General features: G+C 39.7%; 1 protein-coding gene across 1 annotated transcript; it reads right to left on the minus strand.

The window, feature by feature from the left end:
* Positions 1-419: 419 nt before the first annotated feature.
* On the minus strand, positions 420-6692 carry LOC309693265 (histamine H3 receptor-like). Its single transcript, XM_082512327.1, has 3 exons — positions 6198-6692; positions 5362-5528; positions 420-1879 (listed from the first exon to the last, which is right to left on the minus strand). Exons 1-3 carry the CDS (start codon positions 6442-6444, stop codon positions 1127-1129), a joined length of 1167 nt encoding a protein of 388 aa, XP_082368453.1. The 5' UTR covers positions 6445-6692; the 3' UTR covers positions 420-1126.
* Positions 6693-13029: the final 6337 nt, after the last annotated feature.

Genomic DNA, 13029 nt, shown 5'->3' on the forward strand with positions numbered 1-13029 from the left:
CCAGTTAAAGACACGTGTTTTTATATTTGCTTTCATTCTTTAAAAAAGGAAAAAAGCTGATGTTTAATACAGTGCGGTTCCTATGAGCCAAGAAGATCACATACGAGCCGTCACTAATAGTAACTATTACAGCTGCACAAATATATAGCATTTATAGCACCAATAGCATTACATCACACGGTGACTCTATTTAACATTAGCCAGAGCACAGAACATACTGCTACTGATTAGGTTTTTAAAATTTTAAAGTTGCTATATGCAGTTTACAGTAAACTGACTGGCCGACTTCACTTCATAAAGCTTTGCACTCAAAGGAAACTATAAAGGTTAATGGTGACATCTAGTGGCACATACAGATATATACACATGGTAATCACAGTAAAAATGGGGGTTTGGGCATATATAATCCATCACTAATATATAACATTTTACCTTAAATATAGGCTTTAAAAGCAGATCTCATTTTTAAAATTGCACACTTGAACCTAATGGCACTTTGTATTTTCCTCACTGTGCTTCTGGCATTACAGGAGCAGTAAACCTTCTGACAGTAGAGGGTGATAGTGATCTGTTTATTTAAGCTCTGGCCACAGTGGAGGAAACCCTTTAAATATATTTATTCTCACACAAAATAATCTATCTATCTTACCTGTCGCTTAATTAAAAAAGACAATTAATATGCCAATAAAATGAATTGCTTGACAATATTTCACTGACACGTAAGCTTGCAGATTATATTGCAATGTTTGGGGTTTTTTGCATTATATTTGTGTATATGTGTTTCACCTCCTCGTGATTTTTTTCTTCCTCATATTCAACAACTGACATAACACTGCTAATAGTTTTTCAGTTCCTTCTCCAGCATCTTATCAAAATACATTTGGGGATATTTCTATGCCTCTTAACACATCCTTTGGCTGAACACAGGAAAACTGATTGCTAAATTCTGATATGTTTTGCAGCAAAAATCTTGAACTTCCAAATGCTGAAAAACACAACTGAAAACTGTGAGTTACTTTCTATATAACAAACTATGGTGCACAGATTGGTTTCAACGGTTTATAAACACATCCATCAACAGTTCAGGCGCATTGTTCATCACCATCCATCCACAGGCATCAGTTTGTCACTGGCCAGTGCGTAGGACAGATGATGGGGGAGTAGTGTGCCGCTTTGGGCAGAGAATCTTGCTAAAGGCCCTGCGGAAGCTACTGTGGCACAGCGGGTAGAGGAATGGGTTAATAGCAGAGTTGAGCCACAGGAGCCAGAAGGTGACCTCGTACCAGTGATGCTGGATGCATCGCCCTCTGCAGGCAGCACGGATGATCATCAGTAGGGTGTACGGTGCCCAGCAGATGGCAAACACACATACTATGATGGCCAGAGACTTAGCAATTTTCTTATCCCTGGACAGACGGCTAGGATGGGCTGCCCTGCTGTTTGAGGCATCTAGCTTACCCAAACCAGGAGAGGATGTCTGGGAGTTGATAGAGCCTCTTACAGCCAGTTTTATCCCAAACCCCCAATTGTGGGACAGGGGGATACCTTCCCCCTGGGCAGAGGCGGGTTCACTTGCTTGAAGGTGAAGCTGAGCCTCCCTGCTGTGCAGCCTCCTCCTGCGTATACTGAGGTAAATGCTGAGGTTGAAGAAAGCCACAGAGATGAAAGGAGAAAAAAACTCCAGCATAGAGGCACTCAGCAGGAAGTACCAAGAGTAATAGAACTCTGCGAAGCACTCATCCTTTGGCACACGGCTTCTGCCCACCACCAGCTCCCAGAATATGATAGCAGGGCCATAGAGGACAAAGGCTAGCACCCAGACTGCAGTCATGTTGATTATGGCTTGATGAGTCATGCTCTGTCTGGCACGGTAGCTTACCTGCAGTAAATACATACATAAATCAGGAAATATACTTTAGAAATCCTGCCAGGGTAAAGACACTCAATTAGTCAGTTATTGTAGACATATTTGCAAATGGTTGTTTAGCTACTGCAGCAATACTGGAGGATGAGGCTTTCTGGCTGTATAATGCAGTTTTAGAAGAAGGACACAATATGAAAAAGGTCATATTACAGCCTAACTCTCACATTCACAATATTCTTGATAATAAATTACAAGTGAAACTAGACTGAAAAATTATTATGTTTAAAAAGAAGAAGAAATGTCCGTCACTATTTAGTATTGTTCTCCAAATTTTTAGCCTATTTTCTTCATAATTTACTACTAAATCGCCAAAACAAGTGCAAATTTTATCTGTCATTCTGTCTGAAGGTTTGTCAAGATTAGTTTAAAAACTATCAAAACTACAATGTGGTGGAGAGGTGTAGAATGGCCGTAGGAAGAAAACATTGAAATTTGGTACAGATCCAGATCATTTTCACTGGCTTGGCAGAGGATGAGCCCTTTGAGTGCCCTTCTAAACTGAGCTGCTTTAGTCATGCATGAATAAGTGTGCAGCGTCTATGAATATCTAGTCAGAGTGGGGTTTAATGTAACTGTTTTATATACTGCAATGTTAATAATATTTAGTAAAATAGTTTTTTAAGTACCAAGTAGTATTTGTTTTTCTCAATAATGTGAGAGTACAGCAAAAGAATACATTTTTCCCCTAAGTTGTATCCAAAAATTTATTTAGTTTTTTTAAAAACACTATTTTACAATTCACTGTCTTGCTTCAGCTAAAGATAGGCAGTAATTATGGTCACTGTGTCTGTAAGATTAGAGTCAGATGGTGAAACCCTTCAACACCAACACCTTTATTTTTAACTTGCAAAGAGCCAGAGTTTGTTGTCATTTTTAAGTTGATCTTGGAAATAGTTTTCCAGACTTTGTGAAGATCTTTCAAAGTTTTTCTTTGGACACTGCCTGCTTTTTGATTCGTTTTCAGCCCAGTCTTTTACCTGATCATTTTTATTTTCATTTAAGAGTTATAGAAAAAAAGGAAACTGGACAAGAGGAGGACACAGAAAGAGAAGTGCAGGATTACAAAGCAGGTGAAGATTGTCTTAAGGTCATGTCGGTCGAACGGTCGCTGTTAAGAAGCTCTTCTTAAGGAATGGAAACAGGGAAAAAATAATGTATCCCAAATTACACAAAAACTGGGCTTCAGTTCTTAGCTCTTACTGAGTGATGAATCCAAATTTAAAAATTTGGTTTGAATTGCCATCAGTAGATACAGAGGATGCCAGGCGAGAGGTAAAAAAGTGAGTGTCTAGAACCATCTGTAAAACAAGGGGAGAGGCTCTACCATGGTTTGATGCTGCGTTCTAGCCAGTGGTGTTGGGAATCTTGTCAAAACTGCTGAATTGTGAACTCAGAAAAGTACAGCAAGATTTTGAGCCACCATGCAATACCATCTGAAAAGCATCTGATTGGAAATGACTTCATTTTTAAGCATGACAGTGATTCCAAACACACTGCCAATGCAGTAAAAGCACACCTGGATAGAAAAACACATAATGGACCGCTATCAGTCATGATCTGAGGCCCAGACCTTAATATTACTGAAGCAGTGTGGGATCATCTTGACAAAGAAGAGAACAAAAGGCTGCCAACATCCAAAGAAGAGCTTTGGGTGTTCTTGAAGAAGCCTGGAAAAGTATTCCTGAAGACTGCTTAAAGAAAAGACAAGAAAGCTGCCTAACAGACTGTGAACCTACCAAATATTGACTTTCATGCATGTTAGAATTGTACAAACTCTATTTTTGCCTGATATGCTTTTTTCGTGCACGTTTGCACATGTTTAAATAATTTACCACATCTATTTCCCCAAAAGATGAGGGATGACTCACCACTTTTGTACAGTACTATATTTATCAACCGTCATAGTATACTGATGGAAAGACCAAATAAACACATAATGAGAACATCAATGTAACAATGTGCAGTACAAAAGTCAGTGAAGTACCCCTTATCACCACTTGTCTCAATTAGTGTCACATCCTATGTCTCTGCCCACATTTTTGCCCAGCTCGCAGCATCTCTGAGCACACATGTTTGTCATCTTCTGTCTTTCTGATTAACTCAAGACCTTCTGCAAAGAATATGAAAGATGATTTCACTTTTGTTTGCATAAATTTGTATGACATGAACATGGCCCCTCAGCTATACATGTTAATCAGTTAAGACATATAGTGTTAACATGAGGCATGTTGACTCTACACTCGTAAATCAGTTTTTTTTATTTAAAGAAAACTTTGTTAAATTCTTTCTAAGATCTTAGTAGGCAAACTCCCTCTTACATTCCAAACTAGCTCATTAATTACGTTGTTTTCTCTCTGACACTGTGCTATTAGCATTTTAGAAATGTGTTGACATTTGATCTATTTAACAGTCAGTATTTGTCTACATCTTTTCATTTCAAAGACAAACTTTGTCTGTGACTGCTGCTGACCCTTTGTCTTTCCATGTTCAGAGAAAAATGCTTTTAGGAAAATGTTGCTTGGCTGCCGGTGGCCTGTTTCTACTACGATTGATCTCTTCAGGTTGGAACGACCATGGTACGGAGGAGGATCTCTATGATCAAAGCTTGCTAATTAAAGAAGAGCCTCTTTCTCTCCGGTGTTATTTGTATTCATTGCTCTGATGTTAAGTGTTTCCTTTCTGAAAGGAAACAGAGCCCTCTCTTTGTCCACTATGCCAAGCCTTGTCCCACCTTTGAGTTATCGCACATATCTGTAGGACACAGTCAGCTGTGTAAGGCACAGACAAGCCCCGACAACAGGCTAAATGGGGCTAACGTCTTCAGAAGTTACAAAAAAATTCTCCTCAGAAAGTGTGTTCCAAAGCAGGAAGAGATAGAGTATATACAGGAGCAGTGATGTACCATTGTCTTTCTATGTTTTAGAGGGGGGGGGAAATCAATTAATTACTGAGTGGCAATAAAGCAGATTTTAAGATTAAACAATTTTTTTGACAGTGATTTATTGTATACTGAATATTTTCTGAAGCCCAGTTTGTCCCAAAGTCATAACGCAACTTTTTTCTATCTTCATCATGTGGAAAAACTATAATTAGCGGTGGCGCTGGGCCTGAATGGGTCAGGAATGATTAACCTCTGCAGATGGACACATTTGGGAGACTGAGCTTCGATTGCCCCTACCGATGACCTGGGAGATTCATTGGAAACTAAGCCACACAGTGGAAGAATAAACACTGGTGTATCTGCAAATAAGTGAGATTTTAAACATTTAATATTACCCTTTAAAAGACTCATTCAAATAGATAAATGGGTGAATGGCAGAAAGAGGGCGACAATATTATTCTTTACAAATATGGGAGTTAATTTTGTTCTGTCAGAGTCCCTTAAATTATTTTTGACATCTGTGAGCATGGCAAATTCCACGACATATTCCACTCACTGCTCTGGTGACTGACAGGAAGCGGTCGTAGCTGATGAGAACAATGCTGAAGACAGACGCCGAACAAAGCAGGTAGTCCATGACCAGCCACAGCTTACACAGTCCTCGACCCAGCGTCCACCTGCCTGTGAGGATGTAGGGGATGTACACCGGGATGCAAAATGCTCCTAGAGAAATAGTGATGATGTAATGGGAGCAGAAACCAAAGCAAAAATAACAATACTTAGTATATTTTCATTTCTTTAGGGAGGAAAACATGTAACCAGATTATCAATATACCACAATACACTTGCTAACATAAAATATGTCTTTACAGGAGACGTTATGGTGGTGGATAATTAAAGAACACTTTAAATATATATTTAAATGTTATTACAACATTTCTGCATGACTGTTTCTATACTGCTTGCATTCTCTAATAAAGCAGATTAAACTGTAAATGTGAAAGAGAAGTGCTTATAAATGAGGCAAAATTCGCCCTTGCCAAATGAAAAATGTATCAAGCTCTCTGATTATTTATTGTCAGTCACATTCATTTAACTGATTAGCAGCTATTTAATCTTGTAATCTAGCTCCAGTCAATCAGTGCACAGGTATCTATTAGCAGCCATCTCCATTGCAGGGAGAATGAAAGCCATAAGAAACAGGTCCTTATCACTAAAATACTGTGGGAATTTCAAAACTTTACATATCATCGAATATTCACGCATGGATCATATGCTATCAGATTGCATCACATCAAAACATGTTAAGTTAATATGTGCATTTTATCATATCAACTTCACTAGCTTGTCTGATATTCCATGCTCTGCAAGGCAGACTGCGCTTGGACTTACCTACAAGAAAATCGGATATTGCTAGATTCAGGAAGTAGTAATTGCACTGTCTCCTCAAACTCTTGTCCACTTTAAATGCCAAGATGACGAGCGCGTTGCCCAAAACTATCACAACAACCAAAGTCACCATCATCACCATTAAAATGACAATCATGGGTCCCGAGAAGACGAAGCTGCTCTGGACTCTAGTGGAGGCATTGCCAAAATAGTACCCAGTGGAGTTGGAATCAGTTTGCTCCTCTGACATGGTCCTGATGTGAGGTGAATGCTGCGGTCGTTAAATCCCCAACGGGCCAGCTCTAAATGTAATAAGCAACAGGTGCCAGGCGAACGGACGCTGCGTTCAACACCCCATGTTCCGAAAGCTCCGGTTTACTGATGGAACTGAGCATTATGTCCACGGATATCCACGAGAGAGCGCAACGCACAACACGACCCGGGCACCTGATGAATTACGCACGTCTGTCAGCGTTTGTCTGGCATGAAGCACTTCGTTGAAATGAGAATTTTTCTCCACACAACCATTAAACTGCAATTTTAGAAGTGACCAAAGTCTGTGACGTTACTGGCACAAATCTTTAGTTTGGTTTTAAACTTAGGTGCGATATGCCTTTAATAAATAATTGAGGGAAAGCAAGCGAGCTTATATTTCAACAGCATCCTATCCGGTGGTGTTTATGGAAAGGTAGTTTCTGTCTTTTTACAGTAAATTGAGATGTCTCACCTCTGAATGCATTAGTCTGTGCCTTACTGACTTTTCCCCCCCTTTAAAACATATTCAGGATGTGAATCAACACAGGAAGCACTTAATAGCCGTCCCTCGCATTTTCTTCGCTGAAATAAATTCATAAAAGTCTCATATCTGATTCACAGACGCACATTCCCCTCGCCACGGCTCACACAAGGTGAAAAGCATGTGGGTGTGCGCGCAGCTCGCAGGAAGCCCATTTAGGCTATGCTGTTATAGTAATTTAATTCGCTATGGGATGATGCATACACATAGTAGCATGCTGAGGGTTTGACACCAGCTAACTGTCCAGACAATTACCTCATCCCAAACGCATCGTGAGTGAGCAAAAGAACATTTCCTTTAAGCTATAAAAAACTTTTTTTCTTGTTTCGCTTGTTTACTTCCGTCCTTTGCTGTCAAAATGCTTCTTATATTGTTTTTTCCTAATCATGGAGTCTCTCTCTCTCTCTCTCTCTCTCTCTGTCTGGTTTCCTTGAAACCTCAACGTCTGAGGTTTGATTCTAAAAGAAGAAGTCTTACAATTTTTGTTGAGGATTCAATAAAAAAAAATGATAAGGCTCATTTACATATTATCTTGCCAGCTCCTCAACTGTGATCCAGGAAAAATGAGAAACATTAAAGAACAGTAGAAGTGACTGAAAGAATTTAGTCTGAATAACTGTTATTTTGGAGCCACCGTCATCTCTCAGTTAGCCGCGTTGGAGATGCAACACTGAGTAGCAGAGTAATGCAAGTACACATTTTCACACAGTCCATTTAGCATTGTTAAAAGAAGATGAGTGCGCTATCATGTGAGAAATGTTTCAAAATTGGTCAAACATGACAATGCATTTGTGAGTTTGAAGAAACAGGGACTGAGTGGAAATGTGGAAAGATAATAACAAAAAGCACACTGGCAGCAAGGGTAGGTTAGGGATTACATAAGAGGCTACCCTCTCATATTGTACTGTGAGTTGAGCATACAGTCTATGTAATGACAGGTCTAAAGTATGAACAGCTGAATTGCTTTTAGTTGGACATTTACATATGAATTGAACAAAGTCTTGGACTGTAACTACTCAAATTGTTGTTCCTTATAACCTAATTAACACAATGCCACAGTCTGCTAAGGATTGGTTGTCTCAGCAACATTTCCCTAAGGTCAGACTGTGCAATACTCAATGTAACAGCAAAAACATCAAAGTGGTACATCCCAGACTCTACAGGGCCCCAATTAGCAAACATTTAACCAATTGTTAAATGTCCACAATAGTACAGATTGACAGAAAAAAGCCTCTTCTGTCCAAAAGGAAAATGACAGCACAGCTTTCATCTTCAAAGTTGCATTTAAACAAACCACAAGATTTCTGGAACAATGTCCTTTATGTACAAAAGACCAAAGTGGAGACGTTTGGAGACGCAGCAGAGGGCTGATCTGGGCAGCTTTGCAGGCACTGGACCGGGAAACCTTGCAGTCATTGAGTCGACCATGAACTCCTCTGTTTACCAATGTATTCTAGACTCAAATGTGTCAAACAGCTAAAGCTTTCCTGAAATGATGTCAAACAACAGGTCAATGATCCCAAGCACACCATTAAATCTACAATCTGGCTGAAAAAGAAAAGAATGAAGTTGTTCTAATGGCCCAGTCAATATCCAGACCTTAACCAGACTGAAATGTTGTAACGGGACCTTAAGAGAGCTGTGTATAAATGCATCCCCCAAACCTCAATGAACTGGAGATGCATTCTAAAGAAGCCTGGGTCAAAAGGTATAAACGTACAGGATATTAGTTGAAGTTATTGCAGTTAGAGACTAGAGACCAGACTGCATAGAGTCCTAGACTCCTGTGAAAATTCTTTTTTTCAGATAGATAGATAGATAGATAGATAGATAGATAGATAGATAGATAGATAGATAGACTAAAGTATAGTTGGTGAAGCGCTGAAACAATTAAATATTGAGAACTGGTTAACATGAATATTCTTCTTCTTCTTAACAAAAGTGTGTCAGGAAAGCAATCTGTTTAGCAGGTGCACTGCTGCTGGATTTGGAAATACAAATGAAATACCTCATCTAAATATGGAGGGCACTCAAAAAGAAAGCAGTGTCATGGAGGGTACACAGAGGCTCTAGTGTTGCCTATTATACTGTGTCCTGCTGTGGCTCTCCATTACTCTAGTGCTCAAGTGTTTGCGTTTGGATGCTGGGCTGGAATACAGATGCTACAATACTGTAACAGTGTGCCTATCCACAGTAATCACCATCAAGATTTAACCAAAAACATGCACAGGTAAATGGCCTGTATTTGTATAGCGCTTTACTAGTCCCTAAGGACCCCAAGGCGCACACATTCATATGGTGACAGCAAGCTACATTGTAGCCACAGCCACCTGGGGTGCACTGACAGAGGCAAGGCTGCCAGACACTGGCACCACTGAGCACTCTGACCACCACCAGTAGGCAATGGGTGAAGTGTCTTGCCCAAGGACACAACGACTGAGACTGTGCAAGCCGGGACTCGAACCGGCAACCTTCCGATTACAAGGCAAACTCCCAACTCTTGAGCCACAATCGCCCCAGCAAAGTTACACCCTGAGTCATCATTTTGCAAAATTGTTTCTGCCATTTTGTAAAAGTCTATTCCAGATTAGTTTTTAATGTGTAGAAATATATTTATATTTAAACTAAACATACTAAAGCAAAATGCATGGCTTCACACACGAACGCAAGCAATATTTGGGAAATATGATTGGCAAGAAAAAGGTTAAAAGGCCTTTTCACTATTGGTCATTGTTGTAAGTGGATTACAAAGGAATAATCAGAAAAATGCATTGACATACATGTATTCATTTTTTGTCTGTGGAGCTCAAAAATCTAAAATATGTGAAGTTTTTATAATTGCTGCCTTCATTTACTGTTTTGCAGCTTGAGACTTGATCTAAGTCTTCCTAAATGTCACACTGATAGCTAAATTGCAATCTTAAATCTCCTAGATAAATTGATTCCTGTCCTTGCTGATTTTTCTACCTGAAAGAACTCATGTTCAGTGAACACTAAACAGACCTATTATAGTGGATGGTTATGGGTGCAGATTTGTTTTCACTTGGCTCAGTTCTGAGGAGCTCCTGACAAGCAGCCAACTGCAACTTGGGTTTGAAAAAGCATTTAAAGAAATTGCAATCTGCCTCACACAACCCCAATAATAAAAAAAAAAATGAGAAAAATCTAAATAAAAACAGAACAAAAACACAAAGGGTCTGGAGTGTGGGCAGGCCAAGTTACCACCTGGATTCTTCTACTACAAACCAGCGCTGTTATAATAGATCCAGTATGCAGTATGCAGTTTAGCATTGTCTTGGTCAAATATGTAAGGCTATCCCTGAAAAAGACGTGATCTAGATAAGTTGCTCTAATACCTTTATGTGAAAGTCAGATGATCCCTCTCCTCTTTTGTCCAGAGGATGCAGGGGCAATGTCCCCCCCCCCCCAAAAAAAAAAAAGTGAACTTCAACTTGTTCCCATAGGGCGAGAGGCCGTGTGCAGCATGGACAGGTCGCCAGCCTGTCGCAGGTTGGTAGCTGGGAGAGGCTCCAGTCCCTCCGCGACCATGGATGGATGGATGTCATGGTCCTGGGTCGAGCGACCCAGTGTTTGAGTTTATGTATCTTTTGTATTTATTTGTGCCTTAGCTTAGTTCACCTAGTTAATTTCTAGATTACTGTGTAGTCCTGTTTCTTAGTTGTTTATGTCATCTCCCCCTGTACTAGTCTCCCTGGTTCATGCGTCATGTCTGTGTGGTTATGTTTGGTTCATGTCATGTCTAGTCTCCATGTTTCCTGTTTTACTTTGAAAGTCTGTATTCAATGTCAGTATATGTAGTTTCACTCTCCCTGTCCTGTCATTAGGTTCATGTGTATCAGCTGTTCCCCCTCATGTGTCTCCACTTCCCCTGATCACCTCATGTGTGTATTTAGTCCTCAGTCTTGCTGTGTTCAGTGTCGCGTCGTCTGTGTTATCTCCCATACCCCTTGTCATAGTTTCCCAGTCTATGTTCAGGTTTTCCCTCAGTTACTTTGTTGTTGTTTTTTCCGTGAGTTTTCGGCCCTAAATAAAGGCTCGCCTTTTTTTAAGTCCAGTTTTGTGTCCTCACCTCTGTCTGCGCTTGGGTCCTCTACTCACTCCACACGGTCTGCCCCGGCAGTCCGTGACAGATGGATACAGAAAATCTTTCTATTTTCCAGTTCAGTCCATTATAAATTAGATTTGGCCCAGAGAAGACTGTGGTGTCTTAGGACCATGGACCCATCACACATGATAGACCGTTAACCTGTATTTGTGGATGACACAGTGAACTGTGTTCACAGACAGTGATTTCTGGAAGGCTTCCTGAGCCCATGCAGTGATTTCCATGACAGAATCATGCCTGTACTTAATGCAGTGCTGCCTGAGGGGATACTCATTTCAGCTTTGTCCCTTACACACAAAGATTTCTCCATATTTCCAGAATCTTTTGATGATAGTATGTGCTGTGGAAGATGAGATGTATTTGAGGTCATCACAATTTTACTTTGAGGAACATATTTTGAAATTGTTCCGTACTTTGTAGACGGAGTTTTTTACAGAATGCTGAACGTCTGCCCAGCTTTACTTCTGAGAAACTTTGGCTCTCTAAGATGCTCTTTTTGTGTTAATAACACAAAAAGAGTGTGTTAATAACCTTTTGCCAGTTAACCTAATTAGTTACAAAGTGTTCCTCCATGTGTTTTTCTCTTTAGCAGCACTCACTTTTCCAGCCTTTTGCTGCCCTTCTGCCAACTTCAGACTTTGTTGCTGCCATCAAATTCAAATTGAGCTTCTTAAAATTGTAAACATTTGATATGTTTTCTATGTTCTACCATGACTAAAATATGGCTTTATGAGATTTTTAAACCCCTAAATTCTGCTTTTATTTAGATTTCACACAATGGCTTTTCAGCTATTTTTATTTTTCAGCTTTATTTTTCTTAACTGTTAACTACTGTTGGACAGGGCTGCATCAATATGCTAGTATGGGCTAATTGCCATTTGGGCACAACAGATATATCCCCTGGTAGTCTAAGGCTTCACATCACATCAGCACTGTCAGAGTTTACATAATAAATGCTGATCATTAATGAGAGAGCTGAACTCATAGTTGGATGGCTTCTCAGTCTCACAGTCTGTTTGGGAAAGCTGCCTGTGAGATGAAGGGTGCTGGCATTTACCTTATGCTCTAGATCCACAGAAGCTCATTGAAATGCCGTGGGTGTGCCTCATCGTGACAGTATTTGGACTTGTTTAATTTTTCATCTGATTTTCAAAAGCTCCAAGCTGTTTAGTCCATGTATCTCTTTACCCCATCCACATGTCAAAATTTGTCAAGTAAGTCATCACTGCAAATATAACTGAATTGTATGTAAGTAAACATTAAGGGGAAATCCAATGCTTTAAGAGCGCGTTTATACTGCCATCACATTTTGAGCTGTTTGTGTGATTTAGAAATTCTTTCCTTTTTTAAAAGGTTCCCTTCCACCACGATGCAAACAGCTCTTGTGGTTTATTTTAATATCCTCTTAGATGCTGTGGAAAGACTTTCTGCTTTCACTAGTATTTAAATCAGTTTTGCTTATTGTGATGTAAATATTTATTATCATCTCTCCCAAAATAGCATCCTATCTAAATTGGAATATCAAAGTCTTATCAAAGCAATTATAAATGTCTTGACACCTATCAGTGCTACTGATAACAACCTTGTGAAAATAAACACAGCTGAACCTAAGGATCCACGGAGGTTCAGTCAATCAAGAGACAATTTGGAAGCTTCACTTTTTTTGAGAATCGATGCATGCACTCGGTTGATGAGTCATCCTTTAATTGATTGCAATAATTTATGATAAATGCTCTGTCTGGGCTTGATTTCCATGCGGTCCACGCTTTGTGATCCTGACCCGATCTTGATCCTGATGATGGGATCCTGTGTGTATTTCCACAACTTGTTACTAAGAATTCCTCCTTATGTAGATACAGTACACGTTGATATACAGATCACCTCTTAATACGCTCTTAAATATTGCTGAATCT

The sequence above is a fragment of the Aulonocara stuartgranti genome (assembly GCF_965226115.1).
Source record: "Aulonocara stuartgranti genome assembly, chromosome: 18".
In the NCBI taxonomy this organism is placed as follows: domain Eukaryota; kingdom Metazoa; phylum Chordata; class Actinopteri; order Cichliformes; family Cichlidae; genus Aulonocara; species Aulonocara stuartgranti.

What these genes read in the sequence shown, in the direction of transcription:
- LOC309693265 (XM_082512327.1), bottom strand. Translation starts at nt 6,444, where the DNA reads ATGTCAGAGGAGCAAACTGATTCCAACTCCACTGGGTACTATTTTGGC. An exon ending in AATATCCGATTTTCTTGTAG is followed by an intron (nt 5,529 to 6,197) that starts GTAAGTCCAAGC and finishes CTATTTCTCTAG; the next exon opens with GAGCATTTTGCATCCCGGTG. An exon ending in TCCTGTCAGTCACCAGAGCA is followed by an intron (nt 1,880 to 5,361) that starts GTGAGTGGAATA and finishes TATTTACTGCAG; the next exon opens with GTAAGCTACCGTGCCAGACA.